This window comes from Schistocerca nitens, chromosome 1, assembly GCF_023898315.1.
Source record: "Schistocerca nitens isolate TAMUIC-IGC-003100 chromosome 1, iqSchNite1.1, whole genome shotgun sequence".
NCBI classification, from domain to species: Eukaryota; Metazoa; Arthropoda; class Insecta; order Orthoptera; family Acrididae; genus Schistocerca; species Schistocerca nitens.
Genome location: NC_064614.1, coordinates 538,972,873 through 539,000,478, shown reverse-complemented (window position 1 = coordinate 539,000,478; position 27,606 = coordinate 538,972,873). Strand labels below are relative to the sequence as shown.

The 27,606-nt window shown below is 37.8% G+C and overlaps 1 protein-coding gene across 3 annotated transcripts in view; it reads left to right on the top strand.

Moving 5' to 3' along the window:
• The window catches only part of LOC126253672 (protein SDA1 homolog), a 208,504-nt gene that overhangs the window by 119,498 nt on the left and 61,400 nt on the right, over nt 1-27,606 (top strand). For all 3 annotated transcript variants that reach the window (XM_049955205.1, XM_049955196.1, XM_049955211.1), the window contains exons 9-13: nt 9,061-9,159; nt 9,281-9,353; nt 10,124-10,285; nt 10,363-10,421; nt 14,462-14,538. In XM_049955205.1, the coding sequence (XP_049811162.1) occupies nt 9,061-9,159; nt 9,281-9,353; nt 10,124-10,285; nt 10,363-10,421; nt 14,462-14,538 (470 nt within the window). The remainder of the gene's footprint in view (nt 1-9,060; nt 9,160-9,280; nt 9,354-10,123; nt 10,286-10,362; nt 10,422-14,461; nt 14,539-27,606) is intronic.

The window sequence follows — 27,606 nt, the reverse complement described above, 5'->3', positions numbered from 1 at the left end:
ACCAGTTATGAAGTGCGGCGTTAAAATATCTGTTGGGAAGGCAATTAGATGCAGGGAAATTAAAATTGTTTGTGGCAATCTTTTTCCCCATCTCGGATTTTTGAAAAATACAGCTGTCACTTTCTTTGCCATAAGAACCAACATCTACAACCATGAATTTGTAATTGACGTCAAGTATTGCAAGCAGAACAATGGAAAGATAATTTTTATAGTTGAAAAAAAAGAGATCCGCTGTTTTTTGGTGCTTTTATGTGCACGTTGCCATCAATACTACCCACACAGTTTGGTATATTCCATATATTCCAGAAATCTTGTTCAACGTGCTTAAAAGTATTTTCATTTGGCAAGGACAAGGCTGTTGGCATCAGTTTCGTTCTCAATACGTTCAAAACTTTCCTAATGATCCAGGAAATATAGCCGTCTGATATGCGATAGGCATCCGACAAAGACTTAAACGTTTCTCCTGTGCCCATGAATCTATAAAAAAGGGAAAAAAGAATTCCTTATGATTATTTATATAGACAATATGTGTTTTGTAAAAATGTACACGACATACATAATAAACTGTGATTAGTATTTGAATGTTAACATTAAAATGCATGTCATAATTTTCGTTACAGTTGAGGATTGTACAAGACGGGGGAAACACATTAAAGACTCCTACTATAGGTTCAAGTGCAACAATAAATCAGGAACAGGATCTGCACCTAAGAACTCTAAATGGACAATATATAAACAGTTGAGTTTTCTTGAGACCGTATCTCAGCATAGAACTGTGGCACTAACGTAGTGAAAGACAGGGTAGACGGAGCTGATACTGCTGATCAATCTGGGGGTGAGAGTATTGTCGCTTACATGGAGGTAAATGAGGAACGAGCTGCAAATGAAACTCTTAACAGACTGCCAACCTACAACAAGTACTGAGGCTACTAATACTGAACGATGATGCCGAAACAAAAAAGACGATACCATTCTCAATTACTTAAAAAAGAGGGATGACAGTCGGCAGACATTGTTAAATAAAATAGCACAAAAACATGATATTGAAATACATTCATTTTCTGTCACGTCGGAGATTTTTTGGGCTCACTACCACAAATTTACAAACTTAAAGTGAAGCAAGAAATTTTTAACATCCTGATTAATTATCAAATGATGGCAGCTGAGAATCCTGATTCTTCTATTCATCAGTTCAGTACTGAAGTGTCATTTAACTCTAGTTCATGTCACTCAAATTCCCCAAGTCAAACTGCAAGCACTCCTGATTACATAATTTCAAAGCCTTCTGTTTCCACCAATTCTGTTGCCATGTATGCATACTCGCCTCAAGAGCCTACTGATTTGACACTATTACCTGTTCGAGAACAGCATGATTTCAGTGTAGAAGAAATTGAAAATATGATACAAGACAATACAAATACAATACCTTAACATTAAGAATAATTTTTCTTCGACTGCAATCACATCTCTTGTAGTTCTTGATTGTAATTCTTCATGAATTAAATTAAAAATAAAATGAAATTGTTTTTTATTTAATCTGCAATAAAATCTAAATTTTTCTTCATCACTTCGTAAATGTTTTCCTAACATGTAGAAACCTTCCTTGCGTCGTTCCTTGATCATCGAGTTAACAGGGCGTCTCCTCTTTAAATATTGGTACAAAAACAAATCATCATCTTCCTCCTCCTCAAAAAGTAAACGCACAATTTCATTGTTGAAATGTTTTCGCAGACAACCGTCGTCTTTGAATTTGAATGACACGCTGTAGACTCTGTCACTGGGTACAGCAATAACATGTTGCTGTCATGGTCAACACCTGTCTCTGTCGACTGTAGCCCGTAGCTGTTGCTGCGTTCTGAATGTTGCCTTTAATGTCTCCTTCACCAGTCTAATTCCATCAGCGTCAACTTATTTAATTTTAAAGTTTTTGAAAACATTATCAGCGATCTTATATTATTATGATAATTAAAAACAGTCTTGATTGCAAATTTCTTTTAATCGGAGTGACCAGTTTCAGTCATTAAGGATCATCTTCAGACTCCAGAACGGCAGGTGGACTCCGTGGAGCAGGATGTTCAGCGTCATGGATGGGCACAGCCTGCTCCATGGAGTCCACCTGCCATTCTGGAGTCTGAAGATTATCCTTAAGGGTTGAAACTGGTCACTCCAATTAAAAGAAAGTTGCGATCAAGACTGTTTGTTTAATTATTATTTAATTTTACTACATTCCATTACTCTTGTTTTACTTTCCCTGATGTTCATCATATAACCTCTTTCCAAGACACATTCCATCCCGTTCAGCAGAGTTCTTGAGTCCTTTGCTGTGTTTGACGAAATTACAATGCTGTTCGCAAACCTTAAAGTGTTTATTTCTTCTCCTTGAACTTTTAGTTCTCTTTCCAAATTTCTCTTTGGGCTCAATTAGTGCTTGCTCAATGTACAGACTGAACAGCATTGGAGATTGGCTGAAACTCAGTCTTACTCCTTTCTCAACTGCTGCATTCAATTCTTGCCACTCAACTCTTGTAACAGCAGTCTGTTTTCTGTACAAGGCATAGATAACTCTTTTCTCCTTATATTGTATTCCTGTTACCTTGAAAATTTCAAAGAGTGTATTTCAGACAGCATTGTCAAAAGTTTTGTCTAACTATGTAAATTATATAAATGTAGCGAGAAGGAAAGTTGTCACTCACCATACAGTGGAGATGCTGAGTCACAGGAAGGCACAACAAAAAGATTTTCACACTTGAAGCTTTCAGCTATTGGCCTTTGAAACAATACACACACATACGCATGCACACACTCACGCAAACGCAACTCACGCAGAACTGCAGTCTCAGGCAACTGAAACCACCCTGCTAGCAGCAGCACCAGTGCATGATGGGAGTAGTGACTGGGTGGGGGAAAGGAGGAGGCTGGGGTGTGGAGGGGGAGAGATAGTATGGTGGGGATGGTGGACAGTGAAGTGCTGCAGGTTGGGCGGCGGGCTGGGGAGAGGTGCGAGGAAGTAGCAGAAAAGGAGAGAAATAGAGAGAGAGAGAGAGAGAGAGAGAGAGAGAGGTGGTGGGGGAAGACTGGGTGTGGTGTTGGAATGACGGCTGTGTAGTGCTAGAATGGGAGCAGGAAAGGGGCTGGATGGATGAGGATAGCGACTAATGAAGGTTGAGGCCAGGAGGGTTACGAGAACATAAGATGTATTATAGGGAAAGTTCCCCACCTGCGCAATTCAGAAAAGCTGGTGTTGGTGAGAAGGATCCACATGGCACAGGCTGTGAAGCAGTCATTAAGATGAGGGATATCGTGTGTGGCAGCGTGTTCAGCAACAGGGTGGTTCATTTGTTTCTTGGCCACAGTTTGTCAGTGGCCATTCATGCGGACAGACAGCTTGTTGGTTGTCTTGTCTACATAGAATGCAGCACAATGGTTGCAGCTTAGCTTGTAGGCCAAATGACTGGTTTCACAGGTACCCCTGCCTTTGATCGGATAGGTGATGTTGGTGACCGGACTGGAGTAGGTGGTGGTGGGAGGATGTATGGGACAGGTCTTGCATCTAGGTCTACTGCAAGGGTATGAGCCATGAGGTAAGGGATTGGGAGCAAGGGTTGTGTAAGGATGGATGAGTATATTGTGTAGGTTTGGTGGACAGCGGAATACCACTGTGGGAGGGGTGGAAAGGAAAGTGGGCGGGACATTTCTCATTTCAGGGCACAATGAGAGTTAATCGAAACCCTGTCAGAGAATGTAATTGAGTTGCTCCAGTCCTGGGTGGTACTGAGTTACAAGGGGAATGCTCCTCTGTGGCCGGATGTGCGAGGTGGTGGGAGACTGGAAAGATAAGGTATGGGAGATTTGTTTCTGTACAAGATTGGGAGAATAATTATGGTCAGTGAAGGCTTCAGTGAGACCCTCAGTATATTTCTAGAGGGACTACTCATCACCCTCAGATGCGATGACCACAGGTGGCTAGGCTATACGGAAGGGACTTCTTGGTATGGAATGGGTGGCAGCTGTCGAAGTGGAGGAATTGCTGGTGTTTAGTAGGTTTGATATGATCGGAGGTACTGATGTAGCCATCTTTGAGGTGGATGTCAACATCTAGGAAGGTGGCTTGTTGGGTTGAGTTGAACCAGGTGAAGCAAATGGGGGATAAGTTGTTGAGGTTCTGGAGGAATGTGGATAGGGTGTCGTCACCTTCGATCCAGATAGCAAAGATGTCATCAATGAATCTGAACCAAGTGAGGGGCTTAGGATTCTGGGTGTTTAGGAAGAATTTCTCAAGATGGCCCATGAATAGGTTGGCATAGGATGGTGCCTTGCGGGTGCCCATAGCCGTACCCCGGATTTGTTTGTAGGTAATGCCTTCAAAGGAGAAGTAATTGTGGGTGAGGATGTAGTTGGTCATGGTGACTAGGAAGGAGGTTGTTGGTTCGGAATCCATAATCAGGCATTTGGAAAGGTAGTGTTCAATAGCGGTAAAGCCACTGGCATTAGGAATGATAGTGTATAGGGAGGTGGCATCAATAGTGACGAGCAGGGCACCGTGTAGTAAAGGGACAGGAACTGTGGCGAGTCGGTGAAGGAAATTGTTAGTATCTTTTATATAGGAAGATAGGAAGTTAGGTCCCGGGTAATAGGTTGAAGGTGTTGGTCTATGAGAGCAGAGATTCTCTCATTGGGGGCACAGTAACCGGTCACAATGGGGCATTCTGGGTGGTTAGGTTTATGGACTTTAGGAAGCATGTAGAAGGTAGGAGTGCGTGGAATGGTAGGGGTAAGTAGAGAGATGGACTCTGGGGAGAGGTTCTGGAATGGGCCTAAGGATTTGAATAGTGACTGGAGATCCTGCTGGATTATTGGAATGGGGTCACCATGGCAAGGTTTGTAGGTGGAAGTATCTGACAGCTGATGGAATCCTTCCGCCAGGTAATCTTTGTGGTTGAGAACAACAGTGGTGGACTGCGGTGTGTTGCGTTTGCATGAGTGTCTGTGTGCGTATGTGTGTCTATTGTTGGCAAAGGTCATTGGCCGAAAGCTTTAAGTGTGAAAATCTTTTTTTGTGCGTATCTGCCACTCAGCATCTCCGTTATATGGTGAGTGGCAACTTTCCTTCTCGCAATATTGTTACGTTCCATCCTGGATTTTCCTTTGTTTGGTTCTATAAATGTAGATTGGCCTTTCTTCAGTCTATCAACTAAGATGAGTCCAGGGTCATCAACTAAGATGAGTCCAGGGTCAGAATTGCCATGCTTGTTCCTATATCTCTCTGCAGAATCCAAACTGATGTTCCCTGATCTTGGCTTCTACCTGTCTTTGTATTCGTCTGTAAATAATTTGTGGTAGTATTTTGCAACCATGACTGATGAAACAGTTGGTTTGCTAATATTAACGCCTGGCTTGTTTGGAATTGGTCTTGTTTTTGGGCTATCTCGTATTGGTTGGATAACACACGGACTAGTTTTATCATGGCTGGCCCTTCAAACAATCTCATTAATTCTGAGGGAATTTCTTCTACTGCAGGTGTGATGCTTTGACTTAGGTCTTTTAGTGTTCTTAGAGTTTCTTCCCCCAGTTTCATATCTCCCATCTCATCTTCATTTACATGCTTTTTTTTCTGTAATATTGTCTTAAGGGGCTCCGGAACGCCCTATACTTGCAATGTTAAAATAACGCTTATAAATTACATCTTTCCTCACAAAGTATTTGAGGTAGGAAGTTGAACTTTTTACAGATTATTTATTGGAATATGGGCTACAACTTAACACAGGGATTTTACAAAATTTTAGTTCAGTTATTAAAGATGATTTTTTCTCAATTGTAATGAAAATTCACAACATTTTTTGGCAATTTTTTATTTATATATTCAAAAATATACAGTTTTTTGGAAAAAGGCTGTGTTAAATTATGCAGAAGGTACTGTGTAACATTTACTGAAAGTTTGAAACAAATATGTTTGGAAGATCCTTAGAAAACATGTAATTAGTATGAGAAAATAAAAGTTTTGGGAATCGAGCGACAAAGATTGGATTAACTTTTTAGTGCATTCCAGGTCCATAGGATGGATTATCTTCATCCTCTGCAAACTCCTCCTCCAGCTTCCTCTTGTTCCTCCTCCTGTTTACTCTTGCTTGTGTTTCTAGACTCTTTACAGCCCTGTCTGCAGCCCGAAGGCGTTCCTTGTCTAAAGCAAGCATCGCTCGTACCATGTTAGAACCTATCTTCATTCCCATATTTCTAAATACCTTGCACCTTACAATGTTGCCATCATTGAAAGTCGCAACAGCATCATACACACCAAAGTGAAGTGTTTCTATTCCAACAAATACAGTCTTGGGGATTCTCGACCATATAACACTATTTACACTTTCATTGGGGTTTTGAGTTTTCCCGTGAATACACTTTTTCAACAGTTCAGGTGCTGCTAAGTCTCTGAAAATAGGTTTTATCATCTCCATTATTGCATGAGGCGGACTATGCTTATGAGTGTACACTTCACCAGTTAGCAATCCTTTGTTATATTTACACCAACTGTCTTCTTCTTTGGGACACAAGCTATGTTGGGGATTTTCATCGGTTGAAGAAGTATGAAAAAGATTTTGCTACCATTTTCTTCAGTTGCAGTTACTGCAACACTGTTCCAAAAGGTGGTCATGTATGAACACTTATCACATTTCAGTTGTATTTCACTAGCAAGTCCTACGTGCTGTATTATGGAGAGTTCCAGACCAACTTCACTACAATGAATACATCTTACACAGTTTGAAAAAATTCCTTTGAGAACCGACATATCAAATATTTCATTCACATCCGATTCGCCCATAAAACATTCATAGTTTTCACTCATTGAACCAAGCTTCTTCTGTGAAGTATTTTCTTTCCCACTTTGACTGCTATGGGCAGGTGTACTTGAGAGGTTAGGTTCACTCACTTGGTTATCATCTTTATTGTTTACAGTAATAACACATACCTTTGTCTTTCCAACATTTCTCCTTTTCTTAAAAGCCTTCAGAGGATTTCTAATAACTTTACTTTTACTCATTATTATACTTCAACAAAACAGAGACTCAAGAAACAGAATTAATTACGAATATTTTCGAGATAACGCCAGAGTAAATAAACATGAAACAATCGACAATCACACCAGCGATATATATTGAACCATCACAGGTTAGCCACAACACATACTTTATCTCACATCACTAAAATGTACCTGATGAACACGGACGTTAATAATAACACCATTTGACAGCAGTTTAACAGCGCCACAGTGGGTCACGCCCATGTAGAACACATTTCAAAAAAAATTTAAAAATAGTTGTAGTCTTCGGAATTGAATAAATTATATATCTATTAAAAGGTAATAGTCTGCAGATTCAGAAAACGCAAAAAAGTAAAAATTGAACTTTTCATGATTTTGAGCCTTTCCGGAGCCCCTTAAAGTCTCTTTCTGCTGTATAGCCCTTTGCAGGGGTTCCAACAGTTTTGCAAGGTTTTCAACAGTCTCGAAGTGAATTTTGTGTATGTCAGTTGGAACCTTTGCTATTGTCAGATATTCTTCATGTAATGCAACTTCTTCCACAAAGTAAAAAGTTCCATTAGCAGAACAAAGTTTGGATTTATTTTCCAGTTTACAACGTAAATGTTTATAGAATTTAAATTCTTGACTTACAAAATAAGAGTTCTATCTCCTTTTTGTCTAATAACATTCACACAGAGAACTTCGTAAACTGCTGTGAAGCCCAAGCCGTGGAACTTCACCATGGAGGGGCTTCATAGTGCTGCAGACTCTGAGGAATTGCTGATGATTAAGTCAGCACTTCAAATGGAAGTCTTTCATGGCCTCACAACACTCCGGAAGTGCCTCAAACATAAAATAACCCACAAACAAACCCAGAATCATAATGATACCTTAAATAATATTACCTGAATCTATCTGAACATTCTATATTTCAAATTATTCATGATTATTCAACTATACCTATAGCCAAGGGTATAGTTGGTTTACCCATACGTTCATAGTTCATTAAACATAGCTGTCCCCTCATACCTTCTATATATTTTGTCCAACATTCAGTCTTCCTTTGTTTGCTTAGTACTAGCTTACAACATGAGCTCTTGATATTCATGTAGCTACTTCTCTTTTCTCCAAAAGTTTCTTTACTTTTCTCAAAGGCAGCATCTATCTACCTGTAGTCATGCGTGCTTCTACAGCTTTGCATTTCTCCTCAAGCCATTCCTGTTTTACCTTTTTCAGTTACTCCTAATCTCCTTTTTTGTGTGTGTATCCTATTTTGCCTAATTCATTTTATTCATTTTTATATTTCACCTTTCATCAGTTAAATTCAAAATCTTGTGTGTTATAAGATGATTTGTACTGAATCTTATTTGTTGGCTATTTTATAGTCAGTTGCCTTCACCATTTCATCTTTCAAAGCTACCCAGTCATCTTCTATTGTATTTCTTGCCTGTTTCAGTCAGTAGTTGCCTAATGCTTCCTTTGAAGCTCTCAACAATCACTAGTTCTTTCAACTTGTCCAGGCTCTTTCATTTGCTACCTTCAGCTTTGATCTGGAGTTCATAACCAATAAATTATGACCATAATCCACATCTGATCATGGAAATACTTTGATGTTTTAAATCTGGTATCGAAATCTGAAACTTTCGTGCCTCCATCCTGCTTCCATGTATATAATCTTCTTTCATGATTCTCACACCAGCTGTTGCCAATAATGAAGTTGTGCTCTGTGCAAAATTTACCAGGTGACTTGCCCAGTTATTCCCTTTCCTACTGTCATATTCCAATCACTTATCAAAATTAAATTTTCATCTCCGTAAGAAACTGAATAATTTCTTTAATCTCATTATATGTTTTTTCAATCTGTTCATCATCTGCACCACTTGTACTACTGCGATGAGCCTTGGATATGATAATGTATTATGATTGATGAATTTTTCATAAGGTATTACGAAGAAAAGCAGTTGATTAAAATTGGCAGCACATGAAATAATTTGATCTTAGTTTGGTTTTTAGTATCTCGTACTTGTGACATTTTAATTTTACAGAATGAAATATCAGCCAAAGACGTTATCATGGCAAATCGTGTGAATAAAAAGAGCAGGAAAAGAGAGAAACAACTTAAGAAAGTAAAGCAGCTGATTGTGGTAAGTTTGGGTTTTCTGTTATTTGGTAACTCTGGACTGATGTTTTAAGTTATTTGGAAGCTGTATGAATGTATTGAATTTCTGTGTTATGGAATTATGTGGTTCAAAATATTTCTTGCAGAAGAGTAAAAAGAAGAAAGGTGCTGTGCCTGCATTTAATTTCTCAGCTCTGCATCTAGTACATGATCCCCAAGGTTTGTATAGGATAATCCTTTTTTCTCAAAAAAATATTCATTTTGTAGTATTGCTTTGAATTTAACTTTGCAGACATCCACTGCATTAATTGTTGTAAGTAGTTGTTATGGATATCAATCATTTTCTTAGCTTAGTTCATTTATTTGATTCTGCGTAACTGTCCCATGAAACGTGTAGGTGTTGAGTGGGGAGAGAAGTGAGAGATATGTATAGACTTCCTTGCACCCTATGTGTGATCCAAAGCTTTGAGTGACTTAGCCTTCCACGCTGCATCTAATATGTTTTTTTCCCCTGGTGAATAAGTGATAATTACCAACTCTATGGATCAACAATTTGACCACATTTTTATAACCATCCCTGCACAAGTTCTCTCTCTCTCCCTCTACCTCTCCCTCTCCCTCTCCCCCCCCCCCCCCTTGCTAATCGACTACTTTTGTTGTAAATTTTTTTGATAATTCTTCTCGGACCAAAACAATTTGGCTGTATGTCGTGGTAAATATCTGTAAAAAATTAACTCTACTAATTTCCAGTTAGTGAAGGCTCATTTAATTTGTGTCTGTATCTCACATTACTCAAATTGATTTTGTGAAGACACTTCCTTCTTCTTACATGCTTCAATATACCATTTATAGCCGTTATACTCCCTCATGGTAGAAGAGTCTATTAGAACAGGAGAAAGTGCAGTGATCTGTTTTGTAATTCTGTCAGAACATTATTGCTTGTATAGTGTAAAATATTGCTAATAAATTAAATTTTTCTCTGTTTTCAGATTTTGCAGAGAAACTTTTCCGGCAAATAGAGACAACCAATGAAAGGTTCGAGGTAAAACTTATGACACTTGATGTAATATCAAGACTAATAGGACTGCACCAACTGTTCCTTTTCAATTTTTATCCATATATTCAGAGGTTTATGCAACCTCACCAAAGGGGTTAGTCTGTTAAAACGCATTTTATGCAAATTAACTTTCATTTCTGCATAAACATTTACCTTCCATTGTTGTTACAGAGGTGACGAAGATGCTACAGTTTGCTGCACAAGCTTCTCATGAGTTAGTGCCTCCTGATGTAAGTATATGAATTGATGAAGGATCAACAAGATAACTTGTAAAATGTACATCTCAGAAATCACAGTACTTCATTTGTGTTGAGGTTTTTGTTCATAACTAATGTTAAATGGGTATACACAAGTTAAAACTTGTAGGCTATAATGGCAAATGAAGATGAAAGACCATACTTGCTAAGAGGTTGTTGTGCTATGATTTTGTGGTTAATTGCATCAAGTAGGTACCTTTGTATCATCATCTAGTTGAACCCTGGACATAAAAGTTTTCTAAGTATGGTACTGCGTCATATTGTAGTTGTATACAATATGACGCAATACCATACCCAGAAAACTTTTATGTCGACTGACTGGCTGAGGAAGCCTACGCAATTATATTAGTTGGATGCTGTTTATTACTCAACATGAAATGACAAAAAAGGAGAAAAACACGTAAAATGAAAACAGAAATTTGAATGAAGGTTAACTTATCTAGAGTTGTTCTTGTGGATTCTATTTTAATATAACCTTGCAAGTATTAAAAATGTATTCAGTACTGTCATTCATGTAGCCACTGGTAACAGGTTTCAGTCTTACTTACTTCTTTCCTTTTTCCCTATTAGCTATGCAAACTTGTATTCACTCTTTAAGTTTGATTTTAGAATCAGCCTTATTATAGTGTTAGTTGCAGCAGACAGCATTTAATCTTTTCATTTGTTTACCTCCTTTTTATTCATTCATAGTAGTTCATAAATACAGGGTCCTTAAACAATAATCTCTCTCTCTCTCTCTCTCTCTCTCTCTCTCCCTCCCTCCCTCCCTCCCTCCCTCCCTCCCTCCCTCCCTCCCTCCCTCCCTCAGTCTCTGCCCCCTCACTCCTTCCAAGTTGTTCCATAAAAATAAGGGTAAGCAATTACTCAACTGACTGAGATATCACCATAATAGTACCAAGAATTTCACTTTCAAGCAACTGCTCTTTTTTTCTAATTTAAGGGGCTCCGGAACGCCCTATACTTGCAATGTTAAAATAACGCTTATAAATTACATCTTTCCTCACAAAGTATTTGAGGTAGGAAGTTGAACTTTTTACAGATTATTTATTGGAATATGGGCTACAACTTAACACAGGGATTTTACAAAATTTTAGTTCAGTTATTAAAGATGATTTTTTTTCAATTGTAATGAAAATTCACAACATTTTTTGGCAATTTTTTATTTATATATTCAAAAATATACAGTTTTTTGGAAAAAGGCTGTGTTAAATTATGCAGAAGGTACTGTGTAACATTTACTGAAAGTTTGAAACAAATATGTTTGGAAGATCCTTAGAAAACATGTAATTAGTATGAGAAAATAAAAGTTTTGGGAATCGAGCGACAAAGATTGGATTAACTTTTTAGTGCATTCCAGGTCCATAGGATGGATTATCTTCATCCTCTGCAAACTCCTCCTCCAGCTTCCTCTTGTTCCTCCTCCTGTTTACTCTTGCTTGTGTTTCTAGACTCTTTACAGCCCTGTCTGCAGCCCGAAGGCGTTCCTTGTCTACAGCAAGCATCGCTCGTACCATGTTAGAACCTATCTTCATTCCCATATTTCTAAATACCTTGCACCTTACAATGTTGCCATCATTGAGGATTTCTAATAACTTTACTTTTACTCATTATTATACTTCAACAAAACAGAGACTCAAGAAACAGAATTAATTACGAATATTTTCGAGATAACGCCAGAGTAAATAAACATGAAACAATCGACAATCACACCAGCGATATATATTGAACCATCACAGGTTAGCCACAACACATACTTTATCTCACATCACTAAAATGTACCTGATGAACACGGACGTTAATAACAACACCATTTGACAGCAGTTTAACAGCGCCACAGTGGGTCACGCCCATGTAGAACACATTTCAAAAAAAATTTAAAAATAGTTGTAGTCTTCGGAATTGAATAAATTATATGTCTATTAAAAGGTAATAGTCTGCAGATTCAGAAAACGCAAAAAAGTAAAAATTGAACTTTTCATGATTTTGAGCCTTTCCGGAGCCCCTTAAGGACACTCACCAAAGCAGACAGTGCATCTGCTGCTGCTTCAGAGAGGTGTGTTCCACTGTAGAATTTTCTTTAACATAAGATTAATTATTTTGTGTACAAGCAGATATCTCAAATACCGATGTGAGGGTCATTCAATAAATAATGCACTTAAAAAAATTACGTACTGGTGTTCAAAAAAATACGGAAACACCAAAAACTCAACACTTCACCATACCTAATACAGTACAGGAAATCCATTGACATTCAGATCAGCGTCTTGTCATCTTAGAATGGTTAAATACAGATCCTGTATGGTTTCCAAGAGAAAATAGTGGTGAGTTCAGGTAGTGATGATGGAGCTGCATAGCAATCACAAACTTTTCTCTCCAAAGTAAACCACAGAAGCTTGATAACATTGTGATCCAATGACTGTGGTGGCTAGGGGAAATGCGACAATTCATTCTCTTGCTCTCAAAACCAGTTCTGGATGGTGCAAGCTGTGTGGCCAAGGGGTCCTGTCATCTTGGAACACAGTATCACGATTGGGAAACAAACATTATACCAGTAGATCGATCAGATCTGCCAAAATGGTCATACAATCCTTGACAGTAATGCCACCTTGCAGAGTAACCATGGGGTCCGTGCAATACCACAACATGGCTGCTTAAATCATCACCGAACCCCTGCCACGTTTCACTCTTGAAACATAAACTCAGCGAGAAGTTGGGAACAGTGCGAAACGCGACTCATCCAACCAAATAACATTCTTCCTTTGCTCCGTAGTCCTGGTTTTATTGCTTCAGCCCATAGCTTGCTCTGCAATTCCCAGATTATTGAGATCCCCTCATATTGTTTTGGTACTGACAGGGTTCTTTTGCAAAATTCAGTTCTGCACTGACTTTTGCAGCTGTTGTCTTCTTTTTATCTCCCACAGTTCTTTTCAATGACTGTCTGTCACTATCACTCCACACACTCTTTCATCCACATTGTCACTTAGCAGGTGATGTTTTTCCGTTTCACCTGTATGCGGTATAAATCTTCGATATTATGCATCCTGAAACATCAAACACTTCAGCTACCTTGATTACAGAAGTATCCTCCATACAAGCACCAACAATTGCCTACAATCAAATTCACTTAGCTCCAACACAGTACACTCACAACTACACAGAATGCTGACCATGAAACATAACCAAATCTCCAGAAAGGAACATATCGGTGCTGACTTCAAGGGGAATAAAAGCATTGTGGTGACGAAAGTGGATAAGGAAAATGCTATGGTTGTTACAAACACCATGGAAGAGAGTAAGGAGATTGAACAACTATTGGTTTATCCTGTGTACCACAAATTAAAAAGTGATCATAGAACAGAAACTTTCAAAAATTGAAAAGTTCAGAATGGATAGCTCTGTTACCAAGACTTAAATGCCTCCAATAGCTGTCTCACCTGGAATATATGGTCTTCCAGAGATACACTTGGAATTCTGCCCACTGAAACTTTAAGTGAATGAATTCTCTCTTTTTCTCCAACTTATCTTTTACCAGGTCTTATTGGGAAAACTGAGACATATAGTTGCTAAAACAAATATTTTTGTTAAAGATTCAAAACATTTTTTGTAAATCTGCAAGTGACATTCTTACAAGCTTCGATGTGAAAACTTTATTTAGTAACATCCCAGTTGTAGATACATTAGGGATCAATAAGGAGGAGGTGTCATCTTTGAGGAATTGACACTCTTACAAAATTTCGGGCAGAAAAAAAAGCAGATAAGTGGAAACTGACATGTAATATTATGAGATTGTACCATATTTCATAAAACTGCAGGCAGTATATTCTCTCGGGCATGATACATAAATTGATGTACCATAACTTAATCAGGTCAGTTAACATCGTCATAGTGCTATGTGTGTTGCATAGACAGTGTAGCAAGTGAATGTAGTATTATTTTGATATTGGACTTTATTTTACTGAACCCTAGTAATTCTTTCTAATGTGTTAAATGACAAGTGCTCTGTGTCTTTTCAGGTCTTAGAACCAGTTCTTAAGACAGTGGTGAACAATTTTGTCACAGAAAGGAATTCAAGTGATGTAATGGCTATAGGGTAAGTACTTTTAAACACCTGTACCAAAATTTTTATTTCAGATAGCATAAGAAAAACTGAGATTTATGAATATATCTGACACTCAGAAATTACCATTACAACTAACTAAAATTTCACAACTTAGCACAGTACGGTGGAATCTTGTTAGCACATTTTTGAAGTTCCACATATTTTTAACATCATTAGCAGGAAAATCTGCTACTGGAAAATATGTAATTTGGTAACAATTCGGTTTTTTCGTTGGCGAAAATGTGGAATTAAGGTTGGTTGGTTGGTTGGTTTTTGGGGAAGGAGACCAGACAGCGTGGTCATCGGTCTCATCGGATTACGGAAGGATGGGGAAGGAAGTCGGCCGTGCCCTTTCAGAGAAACCATCCCAGTATTTGCCTGGAGTGATTTAGGGAAATCACGGAAAACCTAAATCAGGATGGCCGGACGCGGGATTGAACTGTCGTCCTCCCGAATGCGAGTCCAGTGTCTTACCACTGCGCCACCTCGCTCGGTGGAATTAAGGATTCCATATTTGAGGTAATATGTGGTCTCTTAATGCCATGCTTCCTGACATGCTATCTCAATAAATCGTGATTCAAAATGTGCCTTTTGGAGAACATGTTCAGAATATCACAACCAGAAACTCTCAGAATTATTATTATACAAGAACCAAAAATGTGTTAAATAAGGCAACATTGGTTGAAACCAGTGTCTCAGACACATACACTTCTGCTATCAGCCAATTGGAATGCAGGAAAGTCATGTGAGATCAAGAGCTTAGCCTCTAGGATTACTCGTGTAACAACTGATAAATTGTTACATTAATTGCCTGTTCATTTTACTGATAGAATCTTGACCTCTTTGCATAACAACTACAACACACTGAGTGAAAATGCAAACAACTGTAGTGTGTGTAAAATAAATTGTGACTTTTGACAGTTCAGCAAGGAGTGAGTGGAGGGAAGCATAGTTGCCAGTGTGTGTAGCGTGCACCAGCAAGTGATCGCAGCGTAATGCCAGTCCTAGACGGCACAGAACCTGCCAGGCTCGCTTGACTGCATGAACAGCAAGTTGGCTCATCCATGATCTTTCTGAAATGATTTTAAAGAAATACTTTGGTAATAAACTCTCATTCTCACACATCCAATAGTTTTAAGTCACCAGCTTCATGACAAACCACCTATCATTTCATTAATGGTCATAGTTACTGCAATATTTCAGTAGTAGGTAACTTACTTCAAGAAGTTCTTAGTTTGCAGTGAAAAATAGGTGTCACTATGAATTTGTGTTTGATGCATGTTAGGTTACATGTTGCTGTGTATGAAATGTTGATAATATATTGAATTACACTTTACACTTGCCAGGATATTGCTGTCTGTTTCCAACCTTGAGGAAATGGAATGTACATAAAGTGCTCCGACACGAAGTCATGCGTCAGTGAAAAAAACAAGAATGAAATATTCATAAATTCTATGTATCTCATAAATTTTTTGAGATAACAAAACGAGATTTTGGTAAATGATAGTGATTATGAGACTGTTTTGCCACATAATTAGTATCCAGCATTTTCATATCTACGGCATTATTCAAGTGACCACATATCTTTTCAATCAAATAACGTTATTATTGAGCACAATGGTGAAACAAGAACTGCTGTGGTTTTTGTAACAATATAAGTGAAGATGTTACACGTTTATTTTTATACTGAGAATTTGCTGTTTCATAAACTATTAACCTTACTTGTACTCATTTGTTAGTTTAATAATACACTATTTCAAGATTCTGTCACAATTTCAACTGCATTACAGTGTTAGTGAGATGAATATTTCTAAACTCTTCTGTGTTTTAACAAGAGAAGCAGATTTTAATGTGGCAGCAGAAGAAGTTACGTATTCCTTCAAACTTGTGACAGTCCTCCATAAATCAATGTCCCCACAACTACCTTCTTTGCATTATGGCAGACAATACCAGTCCTGTGGTGTAACATTTGCAGTGGCTTCTTTCATCAGTATTTGAATCTCAGTGAATATAAACTTCTTGCTGTTTTTAGCCACATTACTTTTCACCTAGGCCCATATACACATCGGATTTAAATGAGTATTATGCAGATGAAGCCTGATTAAACAATGTCCTTTACTGTCAGCCAGTTCATCAACATGGTAGCGTGAAGATTTGGTAGTACAACACTAAAATTTTCCATTAACTTCGCCTTATACATGGTAGGTTAAACTTCATCTCGTGGAACATTTCTTTGCACCCAGAGCAAAATATCTGCTTTCGTTTGCTATATTGTTGGAGCTTTATGCATCACAGCGGAGTTGTACGGCATTTTGTCCATTACTGTTGTCGGATTCCAAGGAATGTTTTGTAGCAGAATGTTATCTTCCCAGCTGGTGAACGTGTTCTTGGAAGACATTTTTATTGCAAATCTTGTATTCACATGTACTACAATTCATTAATGCAACGTCAACACAAAACGCTTGTTCACAATACCTGACAACTACAGAACAATTCAACGCCAGAAAATATGACTTTGCTATGAGAGCTGACAAATGTTGTTGCATCTAATGCGGTACTGTTTACTCATGGTGTGGCAACAGGGGCGCATTACCAGCCAAACCACTGGCAGTGTGGTAGGGAAAGCCGGCTGGCCATTCGTGTTACGTGGGCAACAGCGTCACATCCCCCTCCAGTCAGCCAAACATCAAAAGTTGCAACTAATTTTAAATGCACTATAAACAGTATACATCAGTGCCCTATGGCAATATCACGAAGTTCAGCAAAGAACTGAATAACATCAGTCATCAGTACTGAGAATGTTTTTGGGACCATCAGTAATGCTTCATCAATATTTCTAGTATTGACAATACCTCAATAATCACCTGCTTTATGGATGTATATGTTGTGTTTATCTGTACATTATAATTCTATGTACTTTTCTATGTGGCATATAATTCGTACCTGCAGATAGGTTAATCAAACTAAAATAAAATCTGTATAATTTTAGCTTCAAGAGGCAGCAGCTGTCAAAGGTGTATTACAACCACAATGTAAAAGTTTTGTCTCAATGCTTTATTAACTGTATTCTATGAAACTATTGCATTAGAATGAATTTGTGGAAGACAGATTGAATTACTTAAAATTTTGCTCTAATTTGATGCAATATTAGGGGGGCAGGATTCTCATTTTACATAAAATGAATTATAATTGCACAGTGGAAATTTGGTTTAAAATGCTGCATTAACCTACTTTGCAATAACTCTCTAAGGTGATTATTTGAATATTAGAACACTACTGCAACACATTTCCCTAAATTAGAAGAGTAAAAAACTTCAACATAAGTTATCATTCTTTAATGTGGCATAACCTGTAAATCTGATTATAGCAATGCAAAACACTGGATAATTGTCATTGCAAGTCAGTTAAAAATAAAATAAAAATAACTGAAATTGCTATTTTTATTACACATGTTAATACAAACAAATATCATTCATTTAGTGCCTCTCTGTTTGTGAACCATTACTAGTAACTGAATACAGGATGTCAGTTCACCACACTATCAGTATGTCAATTGTACAGCTTAGCGTCACTACACTATAATACAGTAAAATACGGTACATAGTCCTGTCTTCACAGAGGTTTGAGAAACGTATGAATCGTTGACTGTTTCTTTTGTTCTAATTTTAATATTGTATTGTTTATCTTAGCTAATACATTCATCACTTCTTTGTTGACTTAATGCTTAACTGTGTCCATTGCTTCAGTAGATTTTGATATTGTATGATGGGGCAAAGGTTCTGGTTCATTGTCTTCTCCGCTTTCTTCTTCTTTGTCTGCCATCTGTTCCTTCAAGACTTCATCAGTTGTCTTGGACTGACAGCTGGTAACACCATCATCGTATTCAACATAAGCATTAAAATTAATGTGGGTCATTGATTTCTTCTTGCTCCATTGTTTGCTGCTACTGCCCAGCTGCAATTTCTTTGTTGTGTGGTGTGATGTCTTCTGTAAGTATCTAACGAAAGCCAGCCATCTTGAAGCATTCTAAGATTATGCTTTCTTGCATGGAATCGCAGGCACTTCTTAGAAGCATAGTAATTGAGATTGTTATCTTCCTCATTCTAGTATGAAGAATCTTCCTGTAATTTTATTTCAGGCATTTTGTAATGCCTTGGTTGAGTGGCTAAAAGTGCTTCTACAGTTGGGAGGAAAAACCTCATTCACAGTATGTATATACTATATATCTTGGGCATGTGCTACATCCTGGTCAATATGGTCAATAAACAGGATGATTTTCCTTTTCCTAACACTCAACTTTGCCTCCCAGGTATGCAAGAATTGTTTAAATATAGGTTTTCGTTACCCATGCTTTCACATTAAATGTGTATTTACTTGGAAATGTCCACACATTCTTAATGCATTGTGGGCTCTTCAGTTTTCGAATTATTGGTGGTACCAACTTTTCTGTTCTCCTTTCACTACAACATAATAAGACAGTTAGCCTCTCTGTACTACATACTACACTGTCAAAGTTTTGTCAGGCAAAAGTTAAAAAAAAAGCAAGTCTATTTCATTTGCATTAAATCATTTTTTGGGGCCGAATCTTTTTGTGATTGATGGAAGACTATTTTTCCATGACTGAATAGTCTCAATGTTTATGCTTCCAACCATTTCTGGAACACATTTATACACCAAATTATGCCAGTTCTTGAACCTTTTGATCCAGCCATTGGATATTATGAGATATATGAGCCCCTACCTTTTATGCCAAGTATATTGTTTTAGCCCAAACCACTGTACGGTTAAATGAAATATCAAAGTACGAGGTGGTTTTATCCACTTCAATAGAATGTTTTCCAGTTCTGGAAACTGACCGTTGTGCAATTGTTTTTGTTTGCCATTTCCTCTATTCAGATATGCTGCTTCAACTATTTTTTGTTTGCTCATTATTGTATTTAATGTTGATGGAGGACAGTTCAATTTTCCTGCAATATCAACACACTACATATGTGAATTTTTGTCCACTTTTAATGGTTTATTAATTGCCCCACTGTCTTGTGAATGACTTATTGGTACACCATTTGACATTAAAAAAATCTTGGAGTGAAAGTCAGTCAGACACTAAAGATGTTACATGCTAATAAATATTCTATTTATCGTTTGACTACTACAACTTTGCCCCTGGTGAGTCCAGTCAGTACTTTTTGGCAGAAGTTGGAATTCATTGGAGCTACTACCAATCTATATGAACTACTGCTGTGCTTCATTTCCACCATAACAAGTGTTCTAATATAGCAACAAAATTAATCAATTTTTCCTTCTCATCCCATCCGGTAAGTGTCCCCTGACTCAGGATTCTGGCTGACTTTTCTGAACTCTACCCTTTTTCTTAAACCTTACCAGTCCTTTTCCTTCGCCCCTCTTCCTTCCCCTTTAACCCTTCTGCTGGAAGAAGGCGCCATTGGCTTCAAAAGCTTGTATATGTAATACCTTTTATATGTGTGTTCTGCCACTGCTTGGTGAGTAGATTTTTTATCTATCCAATAGCAAACAATTTGTACAATATGCATAGTTGCCGACACTGAACAACACTGTCTCCTTGCATGTTTACTCACCTTGCAGCCGCAAAGTGTCCTATTCCTACCTAGCAGGGTGAAACTCATGTAGGAACTTCTTGTAACACAACCTCATTTCACTGTCAGGCCACATGGATTTAAAGTCTTCCATATTTGAATTGGCTTTGTTCAAAAAAGAAGCTGGTTTCTTAGATTTCTGTTTTAGATTACAGCTTCATGTGTGTTGTGCACCCTTTGAATTGCATTGTGGATATGTTGCTCATATTAAGCTTAAGTTTTGCTCACTTCCACACTATTGGGAGGAGTTAATGATTCATTATTTGTTTTTGTTTCATATAAAACAGAAGTTGGGTTCATCACATAATCTTCTGTGGACATTTATTCATGTGTACTATTTCATTCCTGATCTGCTTGATTTAAATGTCTTGAGAGTATATTGCTGCATCTTACTTTATTTTTGTTCACATCCATTTTTCATACTTTCTTGCATTTGGTGAAGAACTCAATCGTAGTGACTTCTGACAGAATTGGCATTCAACTTTATTACATCTTGTCATGCAATGAGCATATATTTCTGCTTTGAATGGTGTTGCTTCTTGCCAGTGATTATCCTTTTTCGTATCAGAGACAAAGTATGTAGTGATTTTGTCAGGTACTACAAGGGCTATTCAGAAAGTAGGGAACATTTTGGCATTAAAAAAAAAAAAAAAACTAAGCACAAGATATACGTTTTAACTTTTCCACATAGTCACCAAACACACTGAGGCACGTATCATAGCGGTGGACAACATTTGAAATACAGCGCTGCATTGCAAGCCAGTTCTTCATCTTGGGAAACCAGTGGAAGTCGCTTGGTGCGAGATCGGGGCTGTAGGGCGGTTGAGGGAAAATTTCCCATTTGAATGAATTAATGAGTTCTTTAGTGCGGTTTGCCATGTGAGGTTGGGCATTGTCATGCAAAAACAAGATTTTGGATGTCAGATTTCCTCGGCATTTGTTTTGAACTGCTCTTCTAAAGCTGTGCAAAGTTTGACAGTACTGGGCAGAATTTATCGTTGCTCCACATTCGAGAAAATCAATTAGGAGCACACTTTGCCTATCCCAGAACACTGTCGCTATCAACTTCCTTGCTGACAAGGTTGTGTGCCTCCACTCTGTGGACTGTAATTTTGTCTCACAATTGACGTGTTTCACCCACGTCTTGTCACCGGTTACGATTTGATCCAGTAAAGAATCACCATGTTTGTGGTAGGCCTTCAGAAATGTCAACGTTGCCCCTATTCGCTGTTCTTTATGGTGCTCTGTAAGCATTTTGGACACCCATCGTGCACAAAATATGTGGTAGCCATCTTTTGAGTTACTGTTTCAAACAACAAAGTCCATGAAACTTGTGGAAAAGAAAGCAAAAGCTCCGTTATTGAGAAGTGACGGTTTTCACAAATCGTTTCATCAACTTTAGTGGCAAGATCGTCAGTCACAATACTCGGGCGTCCACTCTTCTCTTCATCATGAATGTTTGTTCGGCCATTTTTAAAGCAAATGCACCATTTCCAGATGGAACATTCACTCATTACGTTGTTTCCATACACTTCGCACAGTTCACAATAAATTTCTATAGGTTTTAGGTTTATTGCCAACAAAAACCATATCACAGACCGCACCTCACAACTGGTGGGATTTTCAATTGCAGCGCACATTTCAAATTCGAATATCGAAACAACCAAATGCGCTGAGATGTTCCCATTGTCACAGATGGATGCCGACTGAGCTGCTGAGCATGCACATACCAAAAATATACGCGATCGGCGCATGCCTAGTGGCGTCAGACAGAAACATTCCCTACTTTCTGGATAGCCCTCGTATTATACTGCAAAAATATTATACATTTGTGTGCATATTTGTACATGATATGGCGTAGTATAGTGTAAAAGCACTTCCACTGCACTGAATGTTATTGCACTTAGGATATTCAGGCTATACAGAATTCACTAATGGATCCAATGATGAAAGTGTTAGTATGTTTATTATTTGCTTCTAAATTTTCATTGGAGTGGGAGGATGGTTGCAGTACATTGATTTCTACTAACCTGTATTGTTTATAGTATCTGTTAAAAAGTGTGAACATATTTGTGTAATTATTGGTGCATTTTTAGCATTTGCAAAGAAAACTGCCTTAGTCACTAAGACAAGTGGCAGGCAAACCATTCAACACTGAAATGCACACTCATTCCATGACCAGATGTAATAAAGTTGAATCTTCAAAAACTGCTAACATGGTGTTCTCCATTAAAAGTGAGGATGTACTGAAAATGATTTAAACTGAGCAGTTCACACACAGATTCAAAAGCAGAAACAAATTCACATGAGCCTGCAGGACACTATGCAATGAAACAAGCTTTTGAAAGGAATCAGTTACTCCACACAATGTAATGGATGAATGCAAAAATAAAGCATAGTATGAGCAGCATATTCACAATGCAGTTCAGAGAGTGCAAGACACACAAGAAGTCATAATCAGGAACACAATGTGATAAACCCACTTTGTGTCATGTCATATGATTTTTAGATTCTGGCATGTGCTACGGTGCAATTATTTTGATGTGATAATGGCCACATAATCAAAACTGCAATATTAGGTTTTACAAAGAAATAATCTTACAGTCAAAAGGCAACCATGATGACAACAAAATTTTACATGACTGTGAACGTGAGCTATGAGAAGTTAATCTGAGATTTAGATTTCTTGAATAAATTACTCTGCAAAGTCACAAGAACCTTTTGGTTTCCAGACACGCACTTTACTACTGGGCTACGAGGCCCATCCATAAATTATAAATGAAGAACATTGTCATCTAAATTGCATATTTTGATTGAAAATAAGTGTTTTCATACCATTTTTTCTTATACCAAAGTTCAGTGCCAGACATGAAATTAAATTTCATATTACATTGGAATGTTCTGGTTGGAATACAAGAAATGAAGGTAGATACTCACCTTATACTTGAGAGATTGACAGGCACAGGCACTAGACTGAAAACATAGCTGAGTTCTAAGGTCCTTCTTTCATAACATGGGTCTTGCACTGCTTATTTTTTGGTGTTCTGTGTTTTCACCCTCCCAGAATTCTTAAATGTCAAAAGTTTCAATGGTCAAACATCCATTTTGGAAGTCCTAGTCTCAACTGCATTAAATGCTTGTTAAAACACCTTGTTTTTACATTGTCCCTCCCTGCTTAGGGCATTAAAATTTGTTGGTATTGTTACTGTTTGACCTCTGCAACTTGTGCCACTGAGAGTTGTTTAGATTAAATTTGATTTACTTTCATTCCAACTGCTCTTATATCTTGTTGAATTAAATACTTAATCTTATCAGTTCTTTTAGATTTCAGGTAGACAGTAATGGGAAATTGGCAGTATCTTCATGTTTGTAGAGAACATTCAAACTAATTGAGGGTCATAGTAATGCAATGCTGGTCTAATTTTTGGGAAGACTGGTGTAGCCATTGTGATTTGGGTTTTCTGTGACAAATCTTAAATACAGGTGGATAAGAATGAGATATCGTGTGCTCGCCCACTGACTGATTTCTTGGTGATTATAAAGTCTTTCATTCACTGAACAATAGAAACTGAAATAACTGTGCTTTGATACCTTTGGGGCATGGAAGAAAAGTGCTTCCAGTGCCACTAAAAAAGGCAGGGGAGGGGGTTGAGAGAGGAGGGTGGGAAAGGAGGAGGAAAAGAGAGGGGGGGAGAGAGAGAGAGAGAGAGAGAGAGGTGTTTTTTTGTTAATGATTAGAAACATAATGTATGCAGAAGAGCCATAGAAATTGAAGAAGGGAGAAGTGCTGTGTTTTTTTTGTTAATGATTAGAAACATAATGTATGCAGAAGAGCCATAGAAATTGAAGAAGGGAGAAGTGCTAGCTTTGCTCTGTGACTGCAAAATTAGTGGAAATATATTAAATAACCTCAGGAAATTTTAATTGGAAAAAAAATATATGTAACTGCCATTGCAAGAAGATATTAATTGGATCAGATAATAATAAGAAGGAATTTGAGGAAAAGGAATTGGCATATGTCAAAATTTTTCATGGGGGGGGGGGGGGGACAGGATTTGGCATGTGTCCAGAAAGACTCCAAGATTTATACCATCTTCCTTCAGTTGGTGGAGTATGCTTATAGAACACCTGTCCTGGAGAAATTGAAATGACTGCAGCCCCTAGCTTGCAAGTGTTGTATGCAACACTGAGAGGACATTGAGCTTACAGTAGCTGTTGTAGGTCACTATACAGAGGGCTCTTTCTTGGTCAGGAAGGGGCTTGCTTCTTAATATTATCCAGTTTCAATGGCTGAGAAGAAGGTGACTGGTCTGTTAAAGCGGTATTATCAGATGATCTCGCATGCTGCAACCTGCAGCTTTCAAGGGCAGAAGTTACTACTGCTCCTATCGCCACTCCTATCACCGCACCTGATGCCAAAGGCTGTGGTGAGCTGATTACAAAGGGCATAAATGGTGGGCCTGCCCATTTACATTGTTAGGTGGATGATTGTCCATGTACTAGGTATAGGACTGCTTCAGCTGCACTTGATGTTGAGTATGTTCGTGGTGCTGGTAGAGCAACAAGTGAAAATTTAAATTTTAACAGTCTTTTGGGAAGTATTTACTTTGTATTGTTTACATTTAGCTGATACTGTAAGTGTTTTGGATGATTTGGTTGGTTATGTTTAAATATTAATAATTTCACCACCCCATACGTTTTCTGACTTGTTTGATGCAGCCTCTCATAAATTATTTATGTTTCCACTGTTTTGTCTCACAGTAGCAACTGCAACCTATATCATTAATTATTTGTTGGATGTATTCCAGCCTCTGTCTTCCTCTACAGTTTTTACCCTCTGCAACGCACTCTAGTACCATGGAAGTTATTCCCCGATGTCTTAGCAGATGTCCTATCAGTCTGACCTTTTTCTTGTCATAGTTCCCCATATACTCCTTTCCTTGCTGATTCTGTGGAGAACCTCATTTCTTATCTTATCAGTCCACCTAATTTTCATCATTCCTCTGTAGCATCACAACTCAAATGCTTCAATTCCATTATTTTCAGATTTTACCACAGTCCAAGTGTCACTAGCATAAAAGGCTGTGCTGCAAACATACATTCTCAGAAAGTTTTCCTCAAAGAAATCCACTGTAAAAAATTCAAAATGTTAACCATGACAATAGTTTAGGAGAGTGAGACTCTTGTCTTTGAGCATCCACTCATTGGAACAAATGAATAATATGAACAACTTATGGTTAGCATGAATTAGCAGATAGGAGCTGAAGTAAATGATTTGAAAGAAAACCTGACTGTTGGGATAGATAAGTGACCATTTAAATTGAAGTATAGATTGGAAGACTGTTGAACAAGATTTTGGTGAAGTGGAAGCAGACAATGAAAACTCGGAGATTGTGGCACATTGAATAGTTAAGGCTGTGAGCAACAATGTGGAATTTGGAGCATCTTAGTTTGCTTGAGATATTGAGTGCAGCAAGTAAAGGGTCAGTACATAAAACTGAAGAGGGGATGACTGAAATAAATGAAGTAGTAAAGACTAGTACATTAGAGCTTGACAACCATCGAGAAGTAGTTCGATATTACTTTGGTCAGGGTTGAGGGCCGAATAGAGGCAGTTATAATATTTAAGAAATTGCTTCTTCTCCTCCTGTTTGGGATCTTTGCTGCTGAGCTGTAATCGTTATTTTTCAAGGATCCTAGATATTTTTCAAACATAGATAATGTTAAAGTGTAATCCTCAAAATACTGCAGACAACACAAATATGTTAAGAACTCACCATGTATTTTGAATGAAATCAGATAAATTGTGTACACATACCTGACTTATGTTCTCTCAAAACAACACCTACCAGAATAAGAGAGAGCTAAAAAAATGTTAATTCATTTTCTGATAAGTAGAAATGATCTGGCAGCAAATATATACTTTTGCTCAAGTGCATGCGTAATTGATATCAAAAGAAGCATGAATGAAAAAAGAGTAGTAAAGAATAATGTTACATTGCAACCACTAAACTAAATTAACTATATTATTGTACAGCTGTTTGGGGGGGGGGGGGTTTAGATTTACTTATGGTAAAAAGCAGTGAATTCTTTGTTTCTTTGTGTTAGTAGAGGAGCTAACTAATACAAAACATAGGCAGGTGGTGTCAGGGAGGGAAGTGTGATTGATGGCTAAGAAGAGGAGGCTGCATGAGACTGGGATAGGAATAGAGCACTGGTGAGCAATCCTGGCACAGGAATAAGTGTTGGTATTTTGAGGTGAAGTTTTGAGTGGGAGTGGGGGGATACAGGGAGATAGAACAGGGGAAAATGTGACTTTAGTTTAAAGGGACAGAACAGGGGAAAATATGACTTCAGTTTAAACGGACCAAGTGGGAGGTTGGGGATGGAGGTGTGTGTGTGACAGGGACTAGAGGAAAAGCCAGGAAGATAAAGGGTTTGAAGGATGATAACTGCCCAAAAGAGGGTACTGTTGATGGTGGCTATCAAAATTGACCATATCAAAAGAAGGGTACCATTAATTGTGGGTGGACCTGGTATGAACAGATGTTTTTATGGAAGTAACGGGGAGGTGGTCATCTTCCACAAAGGTGGTACACAAGGTTAAGGGGGAGTAAATGAAGCCTATAGGAGGAACATGTTGAGGTTGTGGAGGAATGAGGATAGTGTACTGACCCTGTATCCAGTCCGTGACAGTATCATGAGTGAATCTGAATGAGACTAGAGGTTCTTGAGTGGCTAGGAAGGTTTTGTGTAATGTAGAGGCCCTTAAACAGGTTTCCTTATGAGGTGTCATATGAATGTCCATAGTGGTACTGCAGTTATGTTTATATATCTTCGACCTGACTAAGTAGTAGTTGTGGATAATGTTGTATTGGATTAGGTGTTTAAGGAATGAGTGAGGTGGTGGACTTGGTGTTTGCAGGATATTTGGAAAGATAGTTTAATTGCAACAACCTCCACAGCAGTGATAAGTTTTTTTTAAAAGGAATATGTTTGCTGAATGACTGTTTTCCAGGTTTTTTGACTTTGTATACTACATTTCAGCTTAATAGCCATTCTCAAGTAAATCAATACATATTAGAAAACACAAAATACAAACCACAAATTAACCATTGCTTATAGTCACTGCAATAAAATCAGATTAAAAACAGAGTAAAAAGGGCACTTACAATTTTTAAGGCATTAATAACTTACATTTTAGATTACAGTGACATAATTTCATGGCCAGTCTGTGGTTGGCCTGATATACAATAAAGTAAAATAAAAATTAAACAGTATGTAAGTGCAGGTAAAAACAGCAAGTATGTAATAGTTTAAAATGTCATATAATAAAATGGTTTACCACATTATTAAGCTTGAGAACTGTAGCCATGATATTTTGTTCAGTACAAAAAATAATGCACAACTAAGTTGTTTACTATTGTGTGCACAGAACTACGTG